At 41.3% G+C, this 25,448-nt stretch overlaps 1 protein-coding gene across 2 annotated transcripts in view; it reads left to right on the forward strand.

Moving 5' to 3' along the window:
- Positions 1-25,448, forward strand: part of LOC122563333 (uncharacterized) — a 61,431-nt gene that overhangs the window by 30,990 nt on the left and 4,993 nt on the right. For both annotated transcript variants that reach the window (XM_043717073.2, XM_043717072.2), the window contains exons 2-4: positions 6,317-7,799; positions 15,992-16,303; positions 17,284-17,847. In XM_043717073.2, the coding sequence (XP_043573008.2) occupies positions 6,317-7,799; positions 15,992-16,303; positions 17,284-17,847 (2,359 nt within the window). The remainder of the gene's footprint in view (positions 1-6,316; positions 7,800-15,991; positions 16,304-17,283; positions 17,848-25,448) is intronic.

The raw sequence follows: 25,448 nt of genomic DNA on the forward strand, positions 1-25,448 counted from the left end.
ATCTCAACACCATAAAAATAGATTATCTAATAATTATCACATTGTTTATGGCAGTTTACTGAGTGCAATGTAGTTGACGCTTTTCCTACATGACAGTAAAGGCGATATATGATTGTCCGTAAAACATGTTGAATCATGCAGTGATTGGTTGAAGTGCAAATAATAAGTCTTTTTTTAATATAAATATCCCCATGGCATAAGAAGACTGTGGCATTGTCCAAGTGACACTCACTTGCTTTGTTATTTGAGAGATATTTTCCCTTTGTCTAACTTCACTAGCATCTTCTTGTAGTAAAGCCTGAGACCTGTTCTTACTACAACAACTTGCAAATCAGTTATTCATATTGATATTTTGCTGGGACATGATGCACCCTTTTTCTGGATTGGTGGTGCTGGAAAAGCACAGCAGTTCAGGCAGCATCCGACAACTGTTTCCTGATGAGGGGCTTTTGCCCGAAACGTCGATTTTATTGTTCCTCGGATGCTGCCTGAACTGCTGTGCTTTTCCAGCACCATTAATCCAGAATCTGGTTTCCAGCATCTGCAGTCATTGTTTTTACCACTGTGATGCACCCTTTGTATCAATAATGTGTGCCTTCAACTGGTGCTTGAAGTGCCCCTGTAGCTTTGTGATGACTGAATCTCAGGTTGCTGAAATTAAGGACAACATCTTAGTATTCTCCTTCTGTCAGTTCTGATGGGATTGAGTGTTGTGCTAGGAAGCCATTGGTCAACAAGTGTGCCAGATTAAATTCCAGTAAATTAGGTGGCTTGTAGTCTCCCCCACATCTGAAAAGCTGGGATCGGTGATGACCAAAGAAAATTGAAATCTGTGTATGCATCACTAAAATATAGCTATCAGATTAAAAAATCCAAAAAGGCCAATAGAATGTTATTTTTTTATAATGGAAGAATAGAATTTAGTGAGGAGGAGGAAGTTGTGCTGCACTGATACAAAGCCCAGGTTAGATCCATTCCCACCTTAGCAAGCATATTATTGCCTTGGAAGGAGGTGCAGGTTCACCAGAATACAATAGACAATAGATGCAGGAGTAGGCCATTCTGCCCTTCAAGCCAGCACCACCATTCATTATGATCATGGCTGATCATCCTTAATCAGTATCCTGTTCCTGCCTTATCCCCATAACCCTTGAACCCACTATCCTGAAGAGCTCTATCCAACTCTTTCTTGAAAGTATCCAGAGACTTGGCCTCCCCAGCCTTCTGGGGCAGAGCATTCCATACACCCACCACTCTCTGGGTGAAGACGTTTCTCCTCAACTTTGTTCTAAGTGGCCCACTTCTTATTTTTAAACTGGTTCGGGACTTACCCATCAGCGGAAACATGCTTCCTGCCTCCAGAATGTCCAATCCTTTAATAATCCTAATAATCTTATACATCTCAATCAAATCCCCTCTCAGCCTTCTAAACTCTCAAATATTATCTGAGCTTCAAGGTTTGGATTGATGAGAGTATTGCAATTATAAAAGGTTGAAGTTATTTTATTGGATGTTTTAGTATTTTGGAAGTAATTAACAGAGTAGATCAGAGGAAGGTGTTTTTTTCTGCCAGCTGCAAGGTCAAGGGGAGGTGAGTTAAGACATGGACGAACTGTTGAATGGCAGGACAGGCCTGAGGAACTGAATGGCTTACTCTTGTTCCTATGTAACTCTCAAACTTGCTTTGTTAGCATCTAAAAATTTTGGAAGGTGGTGTGGTAATTGTCAGTTTAGATTAATAATACTCCTGCCAGAGTGCTAGACCCATACAACTGTAGATAGCAATGTGCATGTTTAAATTCATGAATTTGAGATGGGTTTGACTTGATTAGTAAAGAGGGGAGGACTATTATTATTGTCAATTAGCACTGATTGTGATTGTCTAGTATGAATTTGTTATTTAAATTTGTTGGCTTCTGTGGAACACTTTTGGATCCTTGTTTTGTAATCTTAATTAGTTCCTAATTAGTTTGGGAGGTAAAATTATTCATGAATGTTGTAAGAACATAACTAAACCATTCAATATCCTTAACCACATATTCTTGTACTGTCCCCATTTCTTCTGAGTATCCAAAAATCTATTGATCTCTACCTTCAATGGAATGGAATGTAGGAACAAGAGTAGGCCATTCAGCACATTGAGCCTGCCTTTCCATTCCATACATAGTTGATCACTGACTCCAATTCCACTTTCCCACACTATCTCTATAGCCCTCAGTGTCATTAATTTCCAGAAATGTATTACTTTCTGTCTTGAACCTGGTCAATGATGGGTCTTTGGGATAGAGAAGCTTGAACATTCACCACCTTCAGAGTGAAGAGATTCCTCCAAATCTCAGCTTTAAATGGCCCATTCCTTAATGTGAGACTATGTGCTGAAAATGTGTTGCTGGAAAAGCGCAGCAGGTCAGGCAGCATCCAAGGAGCAGGAGAGTTGACGTTTCGGGCATGAGCCCTTCTTCAGCTCTGATCTCCAGCATCTGCAGTCCTCACTTTCTCCTGTGAGACTATGTCCCCTGTTCTAGAGTCTTCTGCCAGGGAAACATCCTACCTGTTGATTCTGGAAAAGAGAATCCCAAAGATTCCTAACACATTTTTAGTGAAGACCATTTCTGCTTAATTCCTTGTTCTGAAACTGGCCTCTAGTTCTGGGCCACCATCTACCCTGTCAATGTTTTTAAGGCAGCATGTATTAAAGAGATCGCCTCATTTAAAGACTGCAAAGTGTAAGCAGTCTAGTCTGCTTCTCCTTTAACACAATTCCTCCATCCTCATCAATCCCAATCCAGGAACCTCTCAGTATAATTTTCCCTGGGTAAACAGGCCAACCAAATTAGTTGCAATACTCTTGGTGGTCTCACCAAGGTTGTGGAAAGACTAGTTTATTCTTATATACCTATCTCTTCAGGCATAATGTGTATTATTACATTCACTCGGATCTAAATCATTTTGTAGTTTCTTTGCATCAACTTAGTTTTGTACATAGAGTTATAGAGATGTAAAGTATGGAAACAGACCCTTCAGTCCAACCTGTCCATGCTGACCAGATATCCCAACCCAATCTAGTCCCACCTGCCAGCACCTGGCCCATATCCCTCCAAACCCTTCCTATTCATATATCCATCCAAATGCCTCTTAAATGTTGCAATTGTACCAGCCTCCACCACTTCCTCTGGCAGCTCATTCCATATACGTACCACCCTCTGCGTGAAAACATTGCCCCTTCGGTCTCTTTTATATCTTTCCCCTCTCACCCTAAACTTATGCCCTCTAGTTCTGGACTCCCCGACCCCAGGGAAAAGACTTTATCTATTTATCCTATTCATACCCTTCATAATTTTGTAAACCTCCAAAAAGTCACCCCTTAGTCTCCGACACTCCAGGGAAAACAGCCCCAGCCTGTTCAGCTTCTCCCTGTATCTCAGATCCTCCAACCCTGGCAACATCCTTGAAAATCTTTTCTGAACCCTTTCAAGTTTCACAACATCTTTCCGATAGGAAGGAGACCAGAACTGCATGCAATGTTCCTAAAGTGGCCTAACCAATGTCCTGTACAGCCACAACATGACCTCCCAACTCCTGTACTCAATACTCTGGCCAATAAAGGAAAGCATACCAAACGCCTTCTTCATTATCCTATATACTTGTGACTCCACTTTCAAGGAGCTATGAACCTGCAGTCCTTTGTATCATCACCAAACTGGAGTGCAGATGCTTGATCCCACTGTCTAGGTTATATAATATTGATTGTAACTTGAGGTTCAATCACTGATCCTTGCAGTACCCCACCAATTCAATCTCAAAAGCCAAAAATGACCCTTTTAGGTATTTCCGATGTTAATACACACCTCTGGAGTAAGTGGGTTTTGACGTCAGGCCTCCTGGTTCAGTGGAAAGGACAGTACCATTATGCAACAAGAATTCCTAAAATTATCTTTTATTCTTAAATAATGCTATGAGACAGAGTTGGACAGCCAAACCAAATCAGACTTTCTCCCTCTTTATTTGCAAACGAAAACCTTCACAGACTCTCAAAATTGACCCTAATTGTTCCTAACCACAAATTTGAATAACCAATCCCAGCGTCTGCGAGTAATCAGTTCCAGACACAGGATTGTATCTTAAACAAAAGACTCAGCCTTTATTAACAATACACTAACTTCACCAAGTAAAAGTAAACAACTAACTGGCTAGATTACTTAAGTGGTTGTCAGAATGCATTGTTCCATAGGCTTGGATGATGGTTTCTTGGTTGATTTTTTTTTGAAGATGTCAGTGAGGTCACCTTTTCAATTCACTCGGATGGAGGCAGCAATACTTACCATTTAGATTCCTATTCTTATTGGATAGTAATTTATTGTTACATGTATTTATGAAAATACAGTAAAATGTACAGAAGTCATCATAATCTTGTGCCATTTTAAATACATAAATTATAAAAAGATATAAATCCACTACTTTTTGTCATTTAAATAAATGATCTGGATGTGAACATAGGAAGTACAGTTAATAAGTTTGCAGATGACACCAAAATTGGAGGTGTAGTGGACAGCGAAGAAGGTTACCTCAGAGTACAATGGGATCTTATCAGATTGGCCATTGGGCTGAGGAGTGGCAGATGGAGTTTAATTTAGATAAATGCGAGGTGCTGCATTTTGGAAAGGCAAATCAGGGCAGGACTAATTCAGTTAATGGGAAGGTCCTGGGGAGTGTTGCTGAACAAAGAGAGCTTGGAGTGCAGGTTCATAGTGGATCCTGAAAGTGGAGTGGCAGGATAGTGAAGAAGAAACTTTCCTTTATTGGTTACAGCATCGAGCATAGGCACTGGGAGGTCACGTTGTGGCTGTACAGGACATTGATTAGGGCACTTTTGGAATAATGTGTTGCTGGAAAAGTGCAGCAGGTCAGGCAGCATCCAAGGAGCAGGAGAATCGACATTTCGGGCATAAGCCTGAAACATCGATTCTCCTGCTCCTTGGGTGCTGCCTGACCTGCTGCGCTTTTCCAGCAACACATTTTTCAGCTCTGATCTCCAGTATCTGCAGTCCTCACTTTCTCCCACTTTTGGAATATTGTGTTCAATTCTGGTCTCCCTTCTATCGTAACGATGTTGTGAAACTTGAAAGGGTTCAGAAAAACTAACAAGTATTTTGCCAGGGTTGGAAGGTTTGAGCTATGGGGAGAGGCTGAATTGGTTGGGACAATTGCCCCTAGAGCATCAGAGGCTGAGCGATGACCTTGTCGAGATTTTAAAAATTATGATAGCATGAATGGGATAAATAGACAAAGTCTATTCCCTGGGTTGGGAAGTCCAGAACTAGAGGGCATAGGTTTAGGGTGAATGGGGAAAATATTAAAAGGGACCTAAAGGGAAAACTTCTTCACACAGAGTCTGGTGCATATATGGAATGAGCTGCCAGAGGAAGTGGTGGAGGCTGGTACAATTACAACATTTAAAAGGCATCTGGATGGGTTTATGAATAGGAAGGATTGAGAGGGATATGGGCCAAGTGCTGATAAATGGGACTAGATTAGTTTAAGACATCTGGTCAGCATGGATGAGTTTGGACTGAAGGGTCTGTGTCTGTGCTATACATCTTTATGACTCTAAGTTGTGGAATTTCAAAGTTGACCACTGATTGATTCCTTTCTCATATAACTTGTTTTGACTTTCACTAATTTCATCCTTTTGTGCACAGTAGCCTTTTCCATAACTGAGGGAGAGGAGAAGGAAAGAACAGGCAGTGTGCACTAACCTATATATGTGATTTATAACGGTTACTTTTTCAAAAAAACACTTTGGGAGGGTATGGGGGTGAGGGATATGATGGCCTTGTGACATTATTGTTACAGTATTAATCCAGAGACCCAGGAGATGCTCTGGGGGGGTCTGGGTTCAAATCCTACCATGGCAGGTGATGGAGTTTGAATTCAATAAAAATCTGGAATTAAGAGTCTAATAATGACCATGAATCCATTGTCGATTGTCAGAAAAACCCATCTGGTTCACTAATGCCCTTAATGGAAAGAAACTGCCATCTTTACCTGGGCAAATTAAATGCCCATCTCCCCCATCCCTAGCCAGTGATGGTCTGATCATGAGTGAATTTTTAAGTCCAAAGCCACATATGGGAATAATGCAATGGTTTTTTTGTTGCATATGAGTTATGTTCAGCTAAGATCAAGTTATCTACTTGTATAAACAGAATCATGCAATAAATGGGCAAAATATGTTTAACTTGGTCAAACTTGGTAACTACTGTATGTCATCCTTTATATTTAAATATCACTTGTAACTTTTTAATGTCTCTCCTAGCAATTCAGGATGCATGTATCGGATTGTGCAAACTACTGGTCTGGATGGGAAGAACCTCCTTAAATTAATACCACTTTCCAACATGCCTGGACACTACATCCCAGCCATTCCTCTTCCCATTTCGGTGTCTACCACTGCTACCTCTTCCAAAGTAAATGTGTCAACCGTGTTTCACATGACAGCATCACCTAAAACAACAACTTGTAATGCGCCAACATGTTTTCCTGTGTTACAGCATGCCAACACAGGAAAGATTCTAATAACATCACTGGAAGGATCAACCACCCAAACTGCAGCATCTCCCATCAATCCCTCCCAGAACAATACATTTCCAGCATCAGCAGTTGCATCTTTGCAATGTCCTAACCTAACAGCAGTTACTTTGCCTAGTCTCCCTGTGCAGAAGGTACAAGCTACTCCCAGTTTAACTACAAGTCAAAAGTCTTCTGATCTGAGAACAGTTAGTTTGCCTGCTTTACCAGTGCAGGGGACCCAAGCATGTTCTACTTTGGCTCCTGATCAAATGGTTTATAATCTATCAACAGCCACCTTTCCTGGTCCAGCCGTACAGACCAACCAAGCATCGTCCACATTGGCAATTGACCAGAACACTTACATGCTTTTAAAATCTCCAGTGTTGCCCGCTGGCCATCATCTTCAGATTCCTGCAAATGCAGAAGTCAAATCTGTTCCAGCATCTTCTCTGCCCATTGCTATCCGGCAGAAGATCTTGTCTACCACAGCAACCAATTTCGTTAACACAACTGCGTCAGCAATGACATCTCCAACTGTCATCTACGTTTGCCCAGTGAACACAGTGAAGACAGTGCAAAAGCGTCTCCAAAATATTCGTCCCAAGAATATTTTGAATGTGCCCACAACTTCCACCACTGGTTTTAGCCCTGCTATAAGTACAAATATCCCTCCTGTTGTTGCCTGTGGTGAAGTTGTTTCTAATGCTGAGCAAAATCTGCCTAAAGATAGTCCAATGAAATGGGTTGTGCAAGCAAATCCACAGTCTTTAGCACACTGCCTTATTCCAGTTAAATCTTCCAACAACCTGGCCTCAGAGATCTTAAAGAGCTTGGCTGATCAGCAGAACATGGAGAACGCCACTAACCTGATACCGTTACCGGCTACTGCATCTACACAAATGGACTCCGACTTATTTTCTCTATTCAAGGAAAATGCCCTAGTTATGTACAATGGTAAAGTCTACCTAGTTGTGCAGAAGAATGGTGGATTCCCCAGCTCGCACCCGGAAAGTGCTCCAGCTTCCACAAACCATGCAGAAACGGACACTACATTGCCTGCTGTTGTATCACCTATTAATTTACTGACAAAAATCAAAGAAGAACCAGAGGATCCTGATCCTAAAACTGCCACACAGGAGAACAAATATATAAATCAACCAATAGATTCATGTACTACAACAGTCAGTCACCAGGACAGGAGTCAAGATTTACCAGGCACTCTGCATGAGGTAAGCTTTCTCATGGTATTAAGTTTTTTGTTAGTGTGAAGAAATATTGACACTCTCTGTCTGTTCTTAATAGAACTGGAAAAGAAGATTACAGTACAAAATGAGGCCATTCACTCCTGTGTGTCTGTTGCTAATTTTGTCCTGCTTTGAATGTTAAAGTAATTGAATGTTACAATGTTCAACTGCATTTTACTTAGAGCTCTAATGAGACATTCCCAGTATTCTGTGGAACAGAAGTTTTTTTTACTTGTTAGGTTTACATATTCCAGATGTTTTTCACAATGTTAATATTATGCAGGAAGTGTGGGTCTCTTGTTTACTTGCTCAGTCAAAATCTTGGAAGTCCCTTCTTGACAATTTTGCGGGTCTAACTACAGCACACGGACTGCAGTAATTTAAGAAGGTAACTCATCACCACCTTCTCAAGGGCAACTAAGGATGGACAATACACAATGGCCCAGCCAGTGACACCCACGTTCCATGAATGAAAAACAAATGCAAATGTCTGATCTGATATTGCAATAGCCTTTATAATGGAATTTCCCAATCAAGCCAGAGTGAAATCTCAACGTCCACAAAACAATAAACTTGCAATTCTATGTACTATATCTGTTTGATGATTAATTGAAGTACAAAGTGTGTTCTGCTCAAATGGAATAGCAGACTGGTTTTGAGAAAGAAATTACTTGTGTAGCTGGGACTTTACTTTTGGACTGACTCAGGCTTTAGAGACATAAGGTGTGTGTATGTGTGACTGTTATATTCTTTAGATTAAATTAGATTAGATTCCCTATAGTATGGAAACATTCCTGTTTACACTTCTGTGTTGGATATCAAGATCCAAATGAACTAGATGGTTAATCAGTTCTTTTCATGCTGATTCTTGGTGATCCATAATTGCGACAGGTCCCCTGTTGCCTTCTGCTGTTTTGCTTCGAGATATGCACAGAGTGTGGAACAGCTATTTGAATGTAGGGGATCTGAGCTTGCTACTTTATTGCTCAAGCCAGATAGTGATGAGGTGGGGATTACTGCTGATTTCTCATTTTACTTCAGGCTGCTGAAACAAGACAAACTGTACTGCCATCTTCACCTCAATGTCCTGACTTTGGGGCCTTGCATTCTGTTGATGCTCTGTGATTCAGTCAACTTGAAACTATTAAATATTTCTTTACAAAATATATTGTGACTCAAGCAATTCAGATAATGCTAAATTTGTTGTATACAATGAGTGTATATAACGTTTCAAAAAAAGCCTTTGCACCAAGGTATGCTTTCCTCTACTGGTCAGACCATTGAGTATAGGAGTTGGGAGCTCATGTTGTGGCTGTACAGGATATTAATTAGGCCATATTTGGAATATTGTGTGCAATTCTGGTCTCACTCCTAAAGGAAGGATGCTGTGAAACTTGAAAGGGTGCATGTATGGAATGAGCTGCCAGATGAAGTGGTGGACACCAGTACAATTACAATATTTAAAGGGCATCTGGATGGATAAATGAAGAGGAAGGGTTTAGAGGGATTTGGCCAAGTGTTCGCAAATGGGACTAACTTAATTTAAGATATCTGGTCAGCATGGTTGATTTGGACTGAAGGGTCTCTTTCTGTACTGTACGTCTCTATGACTCCGACTCTATTCATTACTGGTTAATCTTCATTTAGTATCCCACAATCCATTCCATGCATAGAGCAATATATACAAAAGGTATAGGCCTTTGTATTTTTATAATGAATGGTTAGAAGATGTATGTTGAGTATCATATCAAACATTATGATTAAGCTTAACCTAAGCCACTTAAACCTGATGCTTCCTTGTAAGGTACTTGCAGTTATTTTTTCCCTCGTTTTAATCACATACACTCCATGTGACCGATGATTGAAATCACACTTGAGTTATTAGAGTGTGATGTTATTTGAATTTCACTATGCTACAATCTCATTGCTTCAGAAAAAAAAAAGTAAAGAACAAAGAAAGTTTACAACCCAGGAACAGGCCCTTCGGCCCTCCAAGCCTGAGCCGATCCAAATCCTTAGTCTAAAACTATCGCCTATTTCCGAAGCATCTGTATCCCTCTGCTCCACACCTACTCATGCATCTGTCCAAACACATCTTAAATGAATCTACCGTGCCTGCCTCTACCACCTCTGCTGGCAACGCGTTCCAGGCACCTACCACCCTCTGTGTAAAGTATTTGCCGCGTATATTCCCTTTAAAATTTTCATCTCTCACCTTGAACACGTGACCTCTCGTGATTGAAGTCCTCACCCTGGGAAAAAGCTTATCTCTATCCATCCTGTCTATACCCTTCATGATTTTGTAGACCTCAATCAGGAGCCCCCTCAATTTCCTTTTTTCTAATGAAAACAATCTTAACCTACTCAACTTCTCTTCATAGCGAGCACTTTCCATACCAGGCAACATCCTCGTAAACCTTCTCTGCACCCTCTCCAAAGCGTCCACATTCTTTTGGTAATGTGGTGACCAGAACTGTATACAGTATCCTAAATGCGGCCGAACCAAAGTCTTGTACAATTTTAACATGACCTGCCAGCTCTTATACTCAATACTCAGTCCGATGAAGGCAAGCATACTATATGCCTTCTTGACCACTCTATCCACCTGTGCAGCAACCTTCAGGGTACAATGGACCTGAACTCCCAGATCTCTCTACTCATCAACTTTTCCCAAGGCTCTTCTGTTTACAGTATAGTTCGCTCTAGAATTAGACTTCCCAAAATGCATCACCTCACATTTGCCCGGATTGAACTCCATCTGCCACTTCTCCACCCATTCTCCAGTCTATCTATATTCTCCTGTATTCTTTGACAGTCCCCTATGCTTTCTGCAACTCCACCAATCTTCATGTCATCTGCAAACTTACTGATCAGAACAACAATACCCTCTTCCAGATCATTTATGTATATTACAAACAGTGGCCCCAGCACTGACCCCTGTGGAACACCACTGGTCACCTTTCTCCATTTCGAGAAACTCCCTTCAACTACTATTCTCTGTCTCCTGTTGCTCAACCAGTTCTTTATCCACCTCGCTAGAACACCGTGCACACCATGTGACTTCACTTTCTCCATTAGTTTATCATGGGGAACCTTATCAAATATCTTACTAAAGTCCATGTATATAAAATCTACAGCCTTTCCTTCAGCTATCAACTTGGTCACTTCCTCAAAGAACTCTATTAAGTTGGTAAGGCACAATCTACCCCGCACAAAACTATGTTGCCTATCACTGATATGCTCATTCTTTTTCAAATATAAATAGATTTCATCCCACAGTACCTTCACCAGCAGCTTACCCACCACTGACATCAGGCTCACTGGTCTGTAGTTACCTGGAATATCCCTACTACACTTCTTGTGCAGGGGGAACAACATGAGCAATGCTCCAGTCCTCCGGCACCTCACCTGTGTTTAAGGATGCTACAAAGATATCTGTCAGAGCCCCAGCTATTTCCTCTCTCACCTCTCTCAGCAACCTGGGATAGATCCCATCTGGTCCTGGGGATTTGTCTACCTTAATATCCTTTAACCTACACAACACATCTTCCCTCCTTATGTCAACGTGATCCAGACTAATCAAACTTCTAACTCTAATCTCAACATTCATCATATCCCTCTCCTCAGTGAGCACTGATGCAAAGTAATCATTCAGAAGCTCACTCATTTTCTCAGGTTCGACACACAGCCTTCCTTCCTTATCCTTTAGTGGACCAATCCTTTCTCAAATTACCTGCTTGCTTCTTATATAAGAATAAAAAGGCTTTGGGATTCTAATCTAAAGCTGTTTCATGACCCCTTTTAGCCCGCTTGATTCCTCATTTAAGACTGGTCCTACTCTCCCAATATTCCTCCATGGCCAGTTCTGTTCTTAGCTGCCTGAACCTTATATGCGCTCCCCTTTCCTCTTGCCTAGTCGCACAATTTCACTTGTAATAGTAGTCGTAATAGTAAGTAATGTCAAGCAATGAAAACAGAAATTGCTGGAAAAGTTCAGCAGGTTTGGCGGCATCTGTGGAGAAATCAGAGTTACCATTTTAGTCCAGTGACCCTTCCTCAGAACTGATGGCAGGTCTGAAAGAAATGGCTTTATGCGGAAGATAGGGTGGATGCAGGGGTAAAGAGTCAATGGTAGGTGAAGATAGAGCCCCAGGAGAGAGGAGAACAGTTGGACAGGCAAAGGAATGGATAATGATCAGTTTAGGAGAATGAATAGCTACTAGTGGAGACAATTAGTGGCTAACGACGGGTTGTGTGTCACAGCAGGCCACGTGATAACAAAGCCTGGTGTTTGGGGGTTTGGGTCAAGGACATGGGTGAAGGTGCCTCAAACCATAAAACTTGTTGAACTCGATATTGAGTCCAGGAGGCTGTAGAGTTCCCAAGCAGAAAATGTAAAGTCAAGTACTTGTTTCAAGTACTATGAAATGTGCACCTGTAGCTTGAACATGGTCTTGTCATGCTTGGGCCACAACACAGCACTATGAATTTGGCATTGTTAAAGAGATTTACTGGCTGGAATGGAAAAGGGAGGGATATCTCACTGATGCAGCTCTCCTATCATGAAAGCTGGAATGTGTTAAAAGAGCTTTACTCTCTCTATAGCAATGCTGTATCCAATTTGAAAGTGCTTTACTTTGTCATAAGTCCCTGGAATGAAAAGTGATCCATTCTCTAGGACTAACACTCTGTAGCCTGAAGTACTTAAAGTTACTTTATGTTCTCTTAGTTTTCCCTGGTGATATCAGTCAGGATTCTGCTTCACAAAAACCTACCATCAAATAGCAGCCCCTTTTATCCTGGAGGGGTTCCATCAATATTGCAATTGATCACAACAGTAGGTCAATCAGTGCAATTAGTCTGATGAAGTCATCCTTTGAGCTTCCAGCTATAGCATTGTGCCATTGACTATAGCCCAATAGAAAGCTTCCCATTTATATTAGACGTTGACTCTTCTTACAATTTATTTTAAAGACGTTGCTTTTATCAGAAACATTAAATTGAGCAAAAAGGACCCTCTCGACTTGCATCTTCCCTTTTCAGTTTACAGATAATATTATGATAGCTTATTATGTTATGGTTTAATAAGATGTTGAGTTAAAATCGTTTTAAATTTCACTCTGCAGGATTGGATTGTTTTTTTCTTGAAAACTAGCTGTCTGATTTGTCATTAGTTTTCATGTAGGGTATCTCATTCACAGAGTGATTAGTAAATTGTAGACTGTTTAATCACGTTATTGTGACCACAGACACTTGGTTGAAGGAAGAGCATGATTGGCAACTAAATGGATTTTGATGCTTCAGACAGGACAGGTAGGGAAGTAAAAGGGGGGGAGGAGTTGCATTGCTGGTCAGGGATGATATCATGGCTTTGCTAAAGGAGGACACTGTGGAGGGCTTGAACAGTGGGGCATTATGGATGGAGCTGAGAAATAAGAAGGGTGCAGTTACACTGCTGGGGCTGTCTTACAGGCCTCCCAACAGTGAGCATGAGGTAGAAGAACAAATAGGTAAACAGATTATGAAAGGATGTAGAGGCAACAGCGTGGTGGTGATGGGAGATTATAATTTTTCCAACAGTGACTGGAATACACTTAGTGTCAGAGGTCTGGCTGGGGCATAATTTGTAAGGAGCATCCAGGGAAGTTTTCTAGAGCAGTATGTCAATAGTCCAACGAGGGAAGAGACCATATTGGACCTGGTACTGGGGAACGAGCCAGGACAGATGGTAGAAGTTGCAGTGGGGGATTTCTTTGGGAATAGTGACCACAATTCTGTAAGTCTTAGAATACCCGTAGACAAAGTTGAGAGTGGTCCTAAGGGACGAGTACAAAATGGGGCCAAGGCCAATTATATCAAAATTAGGCAGGAGCTGGGAAATGTGGTTGGACACAGCTATTTGAAGGAAAGTCCACATTTGATATATGGGAGGCTTTCAAAGATAGGTTGAAGATAGTGCAGGATAGATATATCCCTTTGAAAACAAGGGATAGGGAAGGCAAGATTCGTGAACCCTGGATGACAGGAGAAAACGTGGGACTAGCCAAGAAGAAAAGGGAAGCGTACGTAAGGTTCAGGCAGCTAAGAACAGAATAGGCCCTGGAGGAATACTGGGAGAGTAGGACCAATCTTAAACGAGGAATCAAGCGGGCTAAAGGACTCATGAAATAACTTTAGTGAGCAGAATTAAGGAGAATCCCAAGGACTTTTATTCTTACATAAGAAGCAAGAGGGTAACCAGAGAAAGGGTTGGTCCACTAAAGGATAAGGAAAAAGGTTGTGTGTCAAACCTGAGAAAATGGGTGAGATTCTCAGTGATTACTTTGCTTCAGTGTTCATTGAGGAGAGCGAGGTGATGAATGCTGAGATTAGAGGTAGAAGGTGTTTACTCTGGATCATGTTGACAGTAAGGAGGGAAGATGTGTTGGGTAGGCTAAAGGATATTAAGGTGGACTATCCCAGGCTGCTGAGAGAGCGAGAGAGGAAACAGCTGGGGCCCTGACAGATATCTTTGTAGTATCCTTAAATACAGGTGAGGTGCTAGAAAACTGGAGGATTGCTCCTGTTGTCCCCCTGTACAAGAAGGGTAGTAGGGATATTCCAGGTAACTACAGATCAGTGAGCCTGATGTAAGTGGTGGGAAAGTTGCTGGAAAAGGTACTGAGGGATAAAATCTGTTTATATTTGGAAAAGAATGGACTTATCAGTTTTGTGCGGGGTAGATTGTGCCTTACCAACTTAATAGAGTTCTTTGAGGAAGTGACCAAGTTGATAGCTGAAGGAAAGGCTGTAGATTTTATATACATGGACTTTAGTAAGGTATTTGATAAGGTTCCCCATGATAAACTAATGGAGAAAGTGAAGTCACATGGTGTGCACGGTGTTCTAGCGAGGTGGATAAAGAACTGGTTGAGCAACAGGAGACAGAGAATAGTAGTTGAAGGGAGTTTCTCGAAATGGAGAAAGGTGACCAGTGGTGTTCCACAGGGGTCATTGCTGGGGCCACTGTTTGTAATATACATAAATGATCTGGAAGAGGGTATTGTTGTTCTGATCAGTAAGTTTGCAGATGACATGAAGATTGGTGGAGTTGCAGAAAGCATAGGGGACTGTCAAAGAATACAGGAGAATATAGATAGACTGGAGAATGGGTGGAGAAGTGGCAGATGGAGTTCAATCTGGGCAAATGTGAGGTGATGCATTTTGGGAAGTCTAATTCTAGAGCGAACTATACTGTAAAAGGAAGAACCTTGGGAAACATTGATGGGCAGAGAGATCTGGGAGTTCAGGTCCTTTGTACTCTGAAGGTTGCTGCACAGGTGGATAGAGTGGTCAAGAAGGCATATAGTATGCTTGCCTTCATCGGACGGGGTATTGAGTTTAAGAGCTGACAGGTCAAGTTAAAATTGTACAAGACATTGGTTCGGCCACATTTAGAATACTGTGTACAGTTCTGGTCACCACATTACCAAAAGGATGTGGACGCTTTGGAGAGGGTGCAGAGAAGGTTTATAAGATGTTGCCTGATATGGAAATGCTAACTATGAAGAGGGGTTGAGTAGGTTAGGATTGTTTTCATTAGAAGAAAGGAAATTGAGGGGGTACCTGACTGAGGACGACAAAATCATGAAGGGTATAGATAGGGTGGATAGAGACAAGCTTTTTTCCCAGCGTGAGGGCTTCAATCATGAGAGGTCACACGTTCAAGGTGAGAGGTGAAAATTTTAAGGGGTATATACGCGGCAAGTACTTTACACAGAGGGTGGTAGGTGCCTGGAACGCGTTGCCAGCAGAGGTAGTAGAGGCAGGCATGGTAGATTCATTTAAGATGCGTCTGGACAGATGCATGAGTGGGTGGGGAGCAGAGGGATACCGATGCTTAGAAATTGGGTGATATGTTTAGAGAGTGGATTTGGATCAGTTCAGACTTAGAGGGCCGAAGGGCCTGTTCCTGGGCTGTAAATTTTCTTTGTTCTTTGTTGCAAATCAGTAGCATCAATATCATCATTGGCATGATTTTAACAGTAAAGTGTGCCTTACTTGAAAGTGACTGTAAATTAGCAGCATATAGTTCTGCTTGAGAGCACTGCAATTCAGGTTTCTCTTGTTAATTTGTCAAGAAGTATTTGTGTCATAATTAAAAATGTTATTCCTCTTGTTTCCCAACCTTCTGTCAGCATTCTAATTCGACTTGTGGGACTACACGAGGAGAAACCGATGAACAGTTGTTGAAGAAAGCAGGAATTTACACATCTGTGCGAATCTGCCTCACCAGAATATCCCAAAAGCAGCTGGACCAATGGGAAAAGGGCACTTACACTGCAAACTCTAAACCACCAGAGTTATACTCTCAATTACCCAAGAAAATAGATAACATAAAGACTGAAGCAGTTTGTAAACAGACACAAGTGATTTTGACGCCTCCAGCCATTAAAACAGAGCCACCTATAGAGACAGAATATTATGCAACCCATACAAAGGAGATTGAGGTATATCTTCATTTCAGTAGTACTAATTATTTTTAGAAAACAGCTCAAAGTTGTTTTGTGTGAGATTTTAAATGGATTATTTTGAATAGAGTCTACAGCAAATGCTTGCAAATTAGTTCTGTGATTGTTGAGTACAGTCTTTAATTTCAAATACATCAGTTAATAAACTGAGTTCTACATTTTTAATATAATTCAGTGCATTTCCCCTTCATTTTCTTTATTCTTCTTAAAATGTGCTTAGCCAACTGGAGAACTCTAAAGTCCCTTTAATGTGTATTTTTAAAATGTCTGAAAATGCCTGAGATTTTACAGTGGAATCATTAGAAAAAAATAATTTGCCTTTATATAGAGCCTTTCACAATGTCAGGCTGTCCCAAGCTGCTTTATATTTAATGGAATCAATTTGAAATGTAGCCACGATTGTAATGTAGAAATATATGACAGACCATACACGACTAGCAAAGTTTCAAAACCAGATGCCCGTCCATTGAGAGATTACTACTGGATGGGAGATGAGGGCTAGGCTCTCCTTTACTTCCCATAATGCCACAATGTCAAATACGTCAACTTGTGAAGGAAGGTAGAGCCTCTCATATGAAAGGCAGCAAATTCACTAATGTAGCACTGACTCTACCATACTAAAGTGTTAGCCTCGAATGTGTGTTCAGGTCACTGGACTGCCACTTGAGCTGTCAACCTTCTGACTGGCTAAGTATACTAGCAACTGAAGCAACGCTGAAACCAGAGGAATAAAGATGTATTTTTTCATAGGCTAAAAATAAATTTGGTTGTGTCTGCATGTAAAATTTAAAGCATTTCACTAATGATGTAAATACATGCTTTGAAGAAAATTCTGTGATTTTTATATGAAAGTTATAAAATGATTGTGAAATTGAGTGAGCAGGATCTTTTATATGCAAAACAATCTTTCATATGTATATGGTAATTTTCAGTTTTTTTAAAATTGCTTCCCATTTTAGGTGAAACTTGAGCCTGAATCTCCAGTGAAAAGAAAAGCAGAAAGCATCCAGTCTTCACCTGCAGTTAAGAAACGATGCCTAAAACGATTCATTCCAAACTGGGAATCAGAGCATGCCTACAGCTGCCTTCCTGTATACAATACAGAAGCAGCCTCCCATGATACAGAAGCAGCCTCCCATGATACAGAAGCAGCCTCTCACGATACAGAAGCAGTCTCCCAAGTTGCCTCTCACTGTGAACAGGAGACAACCACCAGCTTTCTTGAGCCTAGCTCAGTGCTAAATGAGAGCACTGGAATGGTATCCCCATCTGGGATGACTTTGGGAACTGGGACAGAAAGTGTATCCAACTGCTTAGATGTCTCCACAATCCCTGCTCCTATGGCCAGCACTTCATCTCTCCCAATGGATTACACCGTTCCAACTGAGATCAGTGCAGCATGCAGTTACACTCCTCTCCCATCCTCAAGTATAGATGAAATTACACGCGATGAGAAGATCAAGCGGCTGAAGGCAATTCTGAAGGAGAAAGAGGCTGCGCTGGAGGCAATACGGAAGAAAATGGTTTGACACCTTTATAAAATTCTTGATCTAAATTAAGATTTTATGCTATTTATTTGAAAATCTGGATGATCACCATTCTCTGTGATCTTGGCCTCCCTTTATCAGTTTAAGATGAGGAATATTTAAAATGTTTATCTTTGAAATATTTATTTTGCTGCATAGTTGAGTGGCCACTTTTGAATTTTAAAATTTGTCATTTTAAATTGTAGCATTTTGATTTATAACCAGGAAAGCCAATGTAGAGTAGTTCTCCTATTGTGCATTCCTTAGAATTTAACTGCATTTTATGGTTGTGTGTATTGTTCATTTAGAGAGATGGTGCAGGCAGAACTGGCTGAAGGGCCACTGTGTTGTGATCCATAATTGCAGAGCTGAAAAACGTGTTGCTGGAAAAGTGCAGCAGGTCAGGCAGCATCCAAGGAGCAGGAGAATCAACGTTTCGGGCATAAGCCCTTCTTCAGATTCCTGAAATGCCCGAAATGTCAATTCTCCTGCTCCTTGGATGCTGCCTGACCTGCTGCACTTTTCCAGCAACACGTTTTTCAGCTCTGATCTCCAGCATCTGCAGTCCTCACTTTCTCCTGCATAATTGCAGACCAACAAACTGGGTTCAAAGGGAATCAGTTCTAGGATTTTAGTAGTTTGGAGGGGAATTTGTAGACTCTGGTATGCCAGTGCATCTACTTGTGTCTTTCGTTCGACAGTGTGTTTTGCGGGTCCGAGAGATGTCCTTTAAGTTGTGGCAAGTTGCTGCCGTATATCTCTTATCTAGATCACATAGCCATGGTGAGCCCAATGGTAGAGGATCTGAATATTTTAAGGTGATAGTGCAAATCAAACAGGCAGTTTTGTTTTATTTGGTATCAATCTTCTTGAATGTTATGTTGTGGAGGAGCCGATATTGGACTGGGGTGGACAAAGTTAAAAATCTCACAACACCAGGCTATAGTCCAACAGGTTTATTTGGAATCACTAGCTTTCGGAGCGCTGCTCCTTTATCAGGTAGCTCATGAAGGAGCAGTGCTCCAAAAGCTAGTGATTTCAAATAAACCTGTTGGACCATAACCTGATATTGTGTGATTTTTAACTTCTTGAATGTTGTTCTAGCTCTGATTATCTTAGCTATTAGTGGATATTTCATCCCTTCTGCATTATACTTTGTAAATAGTGGAAAGGCTTTGTGGGGTCTGTAGGTGAATCATTCACTACAGCATACCCAGCTTCTGATATGCTGCCATTAAATGTGTTATTGTGCAGCCAGTTAGCTACTCGTCAGTGGTGAACCAACGATGTTTAAGATTGGAGATCTATGATGGTATGGCACTGAATGTTGTGAAGAGTTGCTTAGTCATTTGCTTAGTCAAATCCATAACTACATATTGCAAATGCCCATTTTAATAATGGAGGAGAAAGTGAGGTCTGCAGATGCTGGAGATCAGAGCTGGAAATGTGTTGCTGGAAAAGCGCAGCAGGCCAGGCAGCATCCAGGGAACAGGAGAATCGACGTTTCGGGCATAAGCCCTTCCTGAAGAAGGGCTTATGCCCGAAACGTCGATTCTCCTGTGTTCCCTGGATGCTGCCTGACCTGCTGCGCTTTTCCAGCAACACGTTTCCAGCCCATTTTAATAATGCCTGTTAGCTTGTAAGTACGAAATCTTGTAGAAATGTCAATTTTACAAAAAGGAAAGGTCTTTGTATATAAAGTGTAAAGTTGCTATTTGGAAAATTCTTTATACTTAAGCAGATAAAAACTAGAATGAAACTATCAGAAATAGTGAAACAACTTAAAGAAATTCTTTCTGATTATTAATTCTTTATGTGGATAGCCAGAAGTAAATGCCTGCTGAATGCCCGCCCCCCCCCCCCCAAAAAAACTAAAAGATTCAGCAGACTATGGCAAAAGGCTAACCAGGAATTAAATAATATGTAAAGTTGATGAAATGTACGAATGACTCTGCTATCCATGTCCTCACCTACCTCCTTTTCACTAGGCTCAAATGATAACTTATTACTGAGGAAATACTTCACTAGTGGAATAGGCAGTAAACTTTCTGAGGTCTTGCAGATTGAGCTGGCATTAAACAAACTGATTGGCAGAACTTGTGTTTGTACACTAACAACTGTAGAACTAATAAGCTGCCACTGGCACGGTGACTCAGTGGTTAGCACTGCTGCCTCACAGCACCAGGATCCCAGGTGACTGTCTGTGTGGAGTTTGCACATTCTCCCCGTGTCTGCGTGGGTTTCCTCCGGGTGCTCCGGTTTCCTCCCACAGTCCAAAGATGTGCAGGTCAGGTGAATTGGCCATGCTAAATTGCCCGTAGTGTTAGGTGCATTAGTCAGAGGGAAATGGGTCTGGGTGGGTTACTCTTCGGAGGGTCGGTGTGGACTTGTTGGGCCGAAGGGCCTCTTTCCAGACTGTAGGGAATCTAATCTAAATAATCATATGTAAAGCTATCTCTGCATCAGGTGTTGAGAAGAGTAAGACCATCTTTCATAAAACCTGTGGTGAATATGGACAGCAAGCTAGAGCTTAAAAAATTGAAGATGCTAATGAGCCACTCTCTAGATTTAGATCTGATGTAATACCTATGAAATAGTTCATTGACCAGGATAGGATTTGGGCAATAATTTGTCTTAATACTTTCGGAGCCTTTATTTGAATCTTTAAGTGCAATTCTAAGATCTAAGAAAGGTCAACTGTAACAGATTGTCATTCTACAACAAATACCCATTATTGGTTCAAGTACTTTCCCTTAAAAGGTGAATAATTTTGATATCTTTGTCATCAGCTTTTTCAGATCTAAAGGCCTCTAATGTAACATCAATGAAATGGCTTGCAGCTGGTTAGAATAATTTCAAGTGCCTTCTTAATGTCCCACTTTACCTGAGCTAGAGGTATAACAGCAAAATGTATCTGCCTAATATTGAAGACCGCTCTGATAATTTATAGCCTGGATCAAAAGAAGGCTAGGCTGTGAAAGATGACATTGGAGAAAGCCTTGGTAGCAATTTCATTAAACGCTGTGAAGGCAAATTATACCCAATGTAAAAAAAATAAGTACAGGAACATTCGCATTAGAGCCCTAGTACCAAGGAGATCAGTCATTATTAGTAAGTCATTCACATTACAGGTGACCAAAACCCAACTAGCTAATCTTCCAATTAGGTGGCATGAAATTGATGCTGAATATATTCAGATGAAGCCTTGATTTTCTGGCCAGGGATATGTTAGTAATTATCTGGATTTTGGGTCATATCTATTCTTCTTCAGGCAAACACTGATTAGAAATACCTTGTAATAACCGCTTGTCAATCTTCCACATAAGAAGTAATTGTAGCAATTGATTGGAACCAAGCACATGCTTTAAATAGAGCTATAAAATCATTATCCAAAACAAGTAGTTTTGGCCAACTACCGTGTTTCTGTAAAGTATCAGCTTGGTTCACGATGGAGGGGGGTAGGCCCTTTTGGAACTTGAGGATCAACTTTGGAAATTGGCAGCATATAGAACAGTGATGCATTGGACAATGGATGGAGGGAGCTGGAACCATATTAAATGGCCGTGTCTAAATTATGTTGGTTTAGAACTTAAGATTCATACTTCAGGCCAGATTCTATAGATATCTACATTATTTATTCTTGAATTTTAATGAATTAACACAGTGTAAAGGACATTTACTAAACCCAAACATTCAGTCTCATTGTGTATACGGTGTGTTTAAACGTCTGCTAGAAAGGAATATAAGTTTCTGTCTTTCAAATCTAGTCCAATACAAGATTCAGAATCTAGATTTTGTCGAGCATTAGAGCAAATGGCAGATATTTGATAATTATCAAGTGTAGTTCTCAAACATTCCATTGTAGTCTTAATGCTGAATAGTAGTATATAGGTTTTCTATATACTGTGAAGTGCTTTTCTAGTATAACTCAGTAAAGAAGACATAAATGGGAGTGAGAGAAGATTAGACTGCATGTAATTGCAACCATTAAACATTCATGTCAGCACAAGGTTACTTAAGAGTTATAGAGATGTGCAGCATGGAAACAGACTCTTCTGTCCAACTCATCCATGCTGACCAGATATCCTAAATTAATCTAGTCCCGTTTGTCAACATTTGGCCCATATCCCTCTAAACCCTTCCTATTTATATACCTATCCAGATGCCTTTTAAATGCTGTAATTGTACCAGACTCCACCACTTCATCTGGTAGTTCATTCCATACACACACTACCCTCTGGGTGAAACAGTTGCCCCTTAGGTCCCTTTTAAATCTTTGTCCTCTCACTTTAAACCTACGCCCTGTAGTTTTGGACTCCCCCAACCTGGGGAAAAGGTCTTGAATATTTACCCTATCCATGCCCCATCTTATTTTATAAGGTTCCAGAGAAAATAGCCCCAGCCTATTCAGCCTCCGATAGTTCAATCCCTCCAACCCTTGCAATATCCTTGTAAATCTTTTCTGAACCCTTTCAAATTTAACAATATCTTTCCTTCATGGCCTAAAAGGAGATGATGCAAAGTTAATCTTTGTGACAAAATATTATTGACAAAGGGCGGCACGGTGGCTCAGTGATTAGCACTGCTACCTCACAGCGTTAGGGTCCAAGGTTCAATTTCAGCCTCGAGCGGAGTGTGTCTGGAGATTGAACGTTTTCCCTGTGTCTGTGTGAGTTTCCTCTAGGTACTGCAGTTTCCTCCTACAGTCCAAAGATGTGCAGGTTAGGTGAATTGACCATGTTAAATTGTCCATAATATGTATATATACAGCATATTATTCAGGGCAGTGTAGGTTAGGTGCATTAGCCATGGAAAATGTAGGGTTACAGATTAAGGGCATGAGTCCAGGAGGGATAATCTTCAAAGGGTTGGTGTGGGCCAAATGGCCTGTTTCCACACTGTCTAATAGACATATCCCCATTGGGAAATTGTTCTCTGTTTAACCTTTGACATTTGATACAGTCAACTATAAACTGGAGCAGTGGAAAATTTTTGCCCAATTTAGTCAAATCCATGTTTCGTGACCAGCTCAGGCCAGTTTTGAAACTGGAGTAGTATCGGATTTGTAGCTGACTAAACAATTTCACAATACTGCCTATGATAGAAGGAATTTGGTCCCACATGCTTTAACTTTGTGTACAGGTTACTTTATTAGGTGATAACTATAGGTCAATTGGGACCATTCTCACAAGGCCCCATTTGCAATCTAGGGTGTGTGGAAAAAGATTCAATTGATACTGTATTGAAGACAAATAGGGAAGCTAGCTATTCCTGTTATTTTGGCCAATCTTTAATCAGTTGATAAACATGTTAAAACAAATTAGAGACAAAAAAATGCAGATGCTGGAATCCAAAGTAGACAGACAGGAAGCTGGAATAATACAGCAAGCCAAGCAGCATCAGGAGGTGGAAAAGTCAATGTTTTAGGTATTAATCCTTCTTCAGGACTATATGTGGGGGTACATCTTCCCCTCCCTGCCTTCCGCAAGAACGATTCCCTTTGCCACTCCTTGGTTCACCGCACACTCCCCACCAACCCCTCCAACCCTCCCTGGTAACGTCCCCGTAACTGAAAAAGATGCAACACCTGCCTGTACACCATCTCCCCTCACCTCCATCCAGGGCCTCAAACATTCCTTCCAGGTGACACAGAGGTTCACCTACATCTCTTCCAACCTAGTCTACTGAATCCAGTGCTCCCGATGTGGTCTTCTCTACATTTGGTGAGACCAAACATAGACTAGGTGACTGCTTCACCAACATCTTTGCCTCACCTAAAATGTCCAACCTGGCCTTTTGGTCACTGTCCATTTCAATTCCCCCTCCTGCTCCCTCTTTGATATGTCCATCCTCAGGCTCTCCATTGCTGCAGTGAATCCGACCACAAATTGGAAAAACAACACCTTATCTTCCACCTGGGCAGTCGAAAGCCCAGAGGACTTAACATTGAATTCTTGAATTTCAAATAACCTTCCTACCCAACCTCCCTTTCCAGCCCTACCACATCCCTTCTTTCTACATACTGACCCTTCCTTCCAGCTACCAACTTGATTCATCCCTCCCATCGACCAGCCAGGTCGTACCCACTACCTGTGTCCACCTATCACGACCTCACCATTCTGCTACTCTCCTCACCCCATCCCACCTCACTCCCTCTTTATCTGTAGCTCCCCCTACCCCTATATCCAGCCCTGAAGAAGGGTTAATGCCTGAAACATTGAGTCAGGGAGGGTTGCAGAAGACTGGAAAATGGCTAATGTAACTCCCCTGTTTAAGAAGGGAGTAAGAAAAAAATGAGAAATGATAGGCCAATTAGCCTGACCTCAGTCGTTGGTATGATTTTGGAGACTGCTGGGAAGGATGAGATCTCTGAATACTTGGAAATGAATGGTAAAATAGGGCAAAGTCAGCATGGTTTTATCAACGGGAGGTCATGCCTGACCTGACAAATCTGTTAGAATTCTTAGAGGAAGTATTGAGCAGGTTAGACCATGGAGAGCAGATGGATGTTATCTATTTGGATTTGCAGAAGGGGGTTTGATAGGATGCCGCACAGGAGGCTACTGAGTAAAATAAGGGCCCATGGTATTCGAGGCAAGGTATTAGCATGGATAGAAGATTGGCTGTCTGGCAGAAGGCAGAGAGTGGGGATAATATGGTCCTTCTCCAGATGGAAGTCAATGTGAAGGGGTAAAGTGTTGGCACCACAACTTTTCACTTGATGTATTAATGATCTGGATGAAGGAACTGAGTGCATTCCAGCTAAATTTACAGATGACATAAAGATAGATGGAGGGTAGTATTGTGGAGGTGGGGAGGCTGCAGAAAGACTTAGACAGGTTAGGAGAATGGGCAAAGAAGTGGCAGATGAAATACAGCAAGGGAAAGTGTGAGTTCATGCAGTTTAGTAGGAAGAATAGAGGCATGGACTATTTTCTAAATGGGGAGGAAAATTCAGAAGTCTAAAGTGTACAGGGACTTGGGAGTCCTAGTCCAGGTTTCTCTTCAGGTAAACTTGCAGGTTGAGTCGATAGTTAGGAAAGCAAATACAATGTTGTCATTCATCTCAAGAGGACTGGAACATAAAAGCAGGGATGTACTTCTGAGGCTTTATAATGTTCTGGTCAGACCACATTTAGGGTATTGTGAGCAATTTTGGACCCCTTACCTCAGGAAAGCAATATTGGTCCTGGAGCAGGTCCAAAGGAGGTTCACGAGAATGATCCCAGGAATAAAAGGCTTAACATATGAGGAAGATTTGAGGCTTCTGGGACTATATTCAATGGATAAGGGGGCGATCTGATTGAAGTTTACAGAATACTGAACAGGTTGGACAGAGTGGACGTTGGGAAGATATTTTCATTGGCAGGAGAGATGAAGACCTGAGGGCACAGCCTTAGAGTAAAAGGAAGACCCTTCAAAATGGAGATAAGGATAGACTGCTTTAGCCAGAGAGTGATGAATCTGTGGAATTCATTGCCACAGAAGGCTGTGGAGGTCAGTCATCGAGTATATTTAAAACAGAAATAGATAGGTTCTTGGTTGTGAAGGGCATCAAAGTTTATGCAGAGAAAGCAGGAAAGTGGAATTGGAAAACC

This window comes from Chiloscyllium plagiosum, unplaced genomic scaffold (assembly GCF_037043375.1).
Source record: "Chiloscyllium plagiosum isolate Xiang-an unplaced genomic scaffold, Cpla_swu_hap1 HiC_scaffold_26, whole genome shotgun sequence".
NCBI lineage: Eukaryota > Metazoa > Chordata > Chondrichthyes > Orectolobiformes > Hemiscylliidae > Chiloscyllium > Chiloscyllium plagiosum.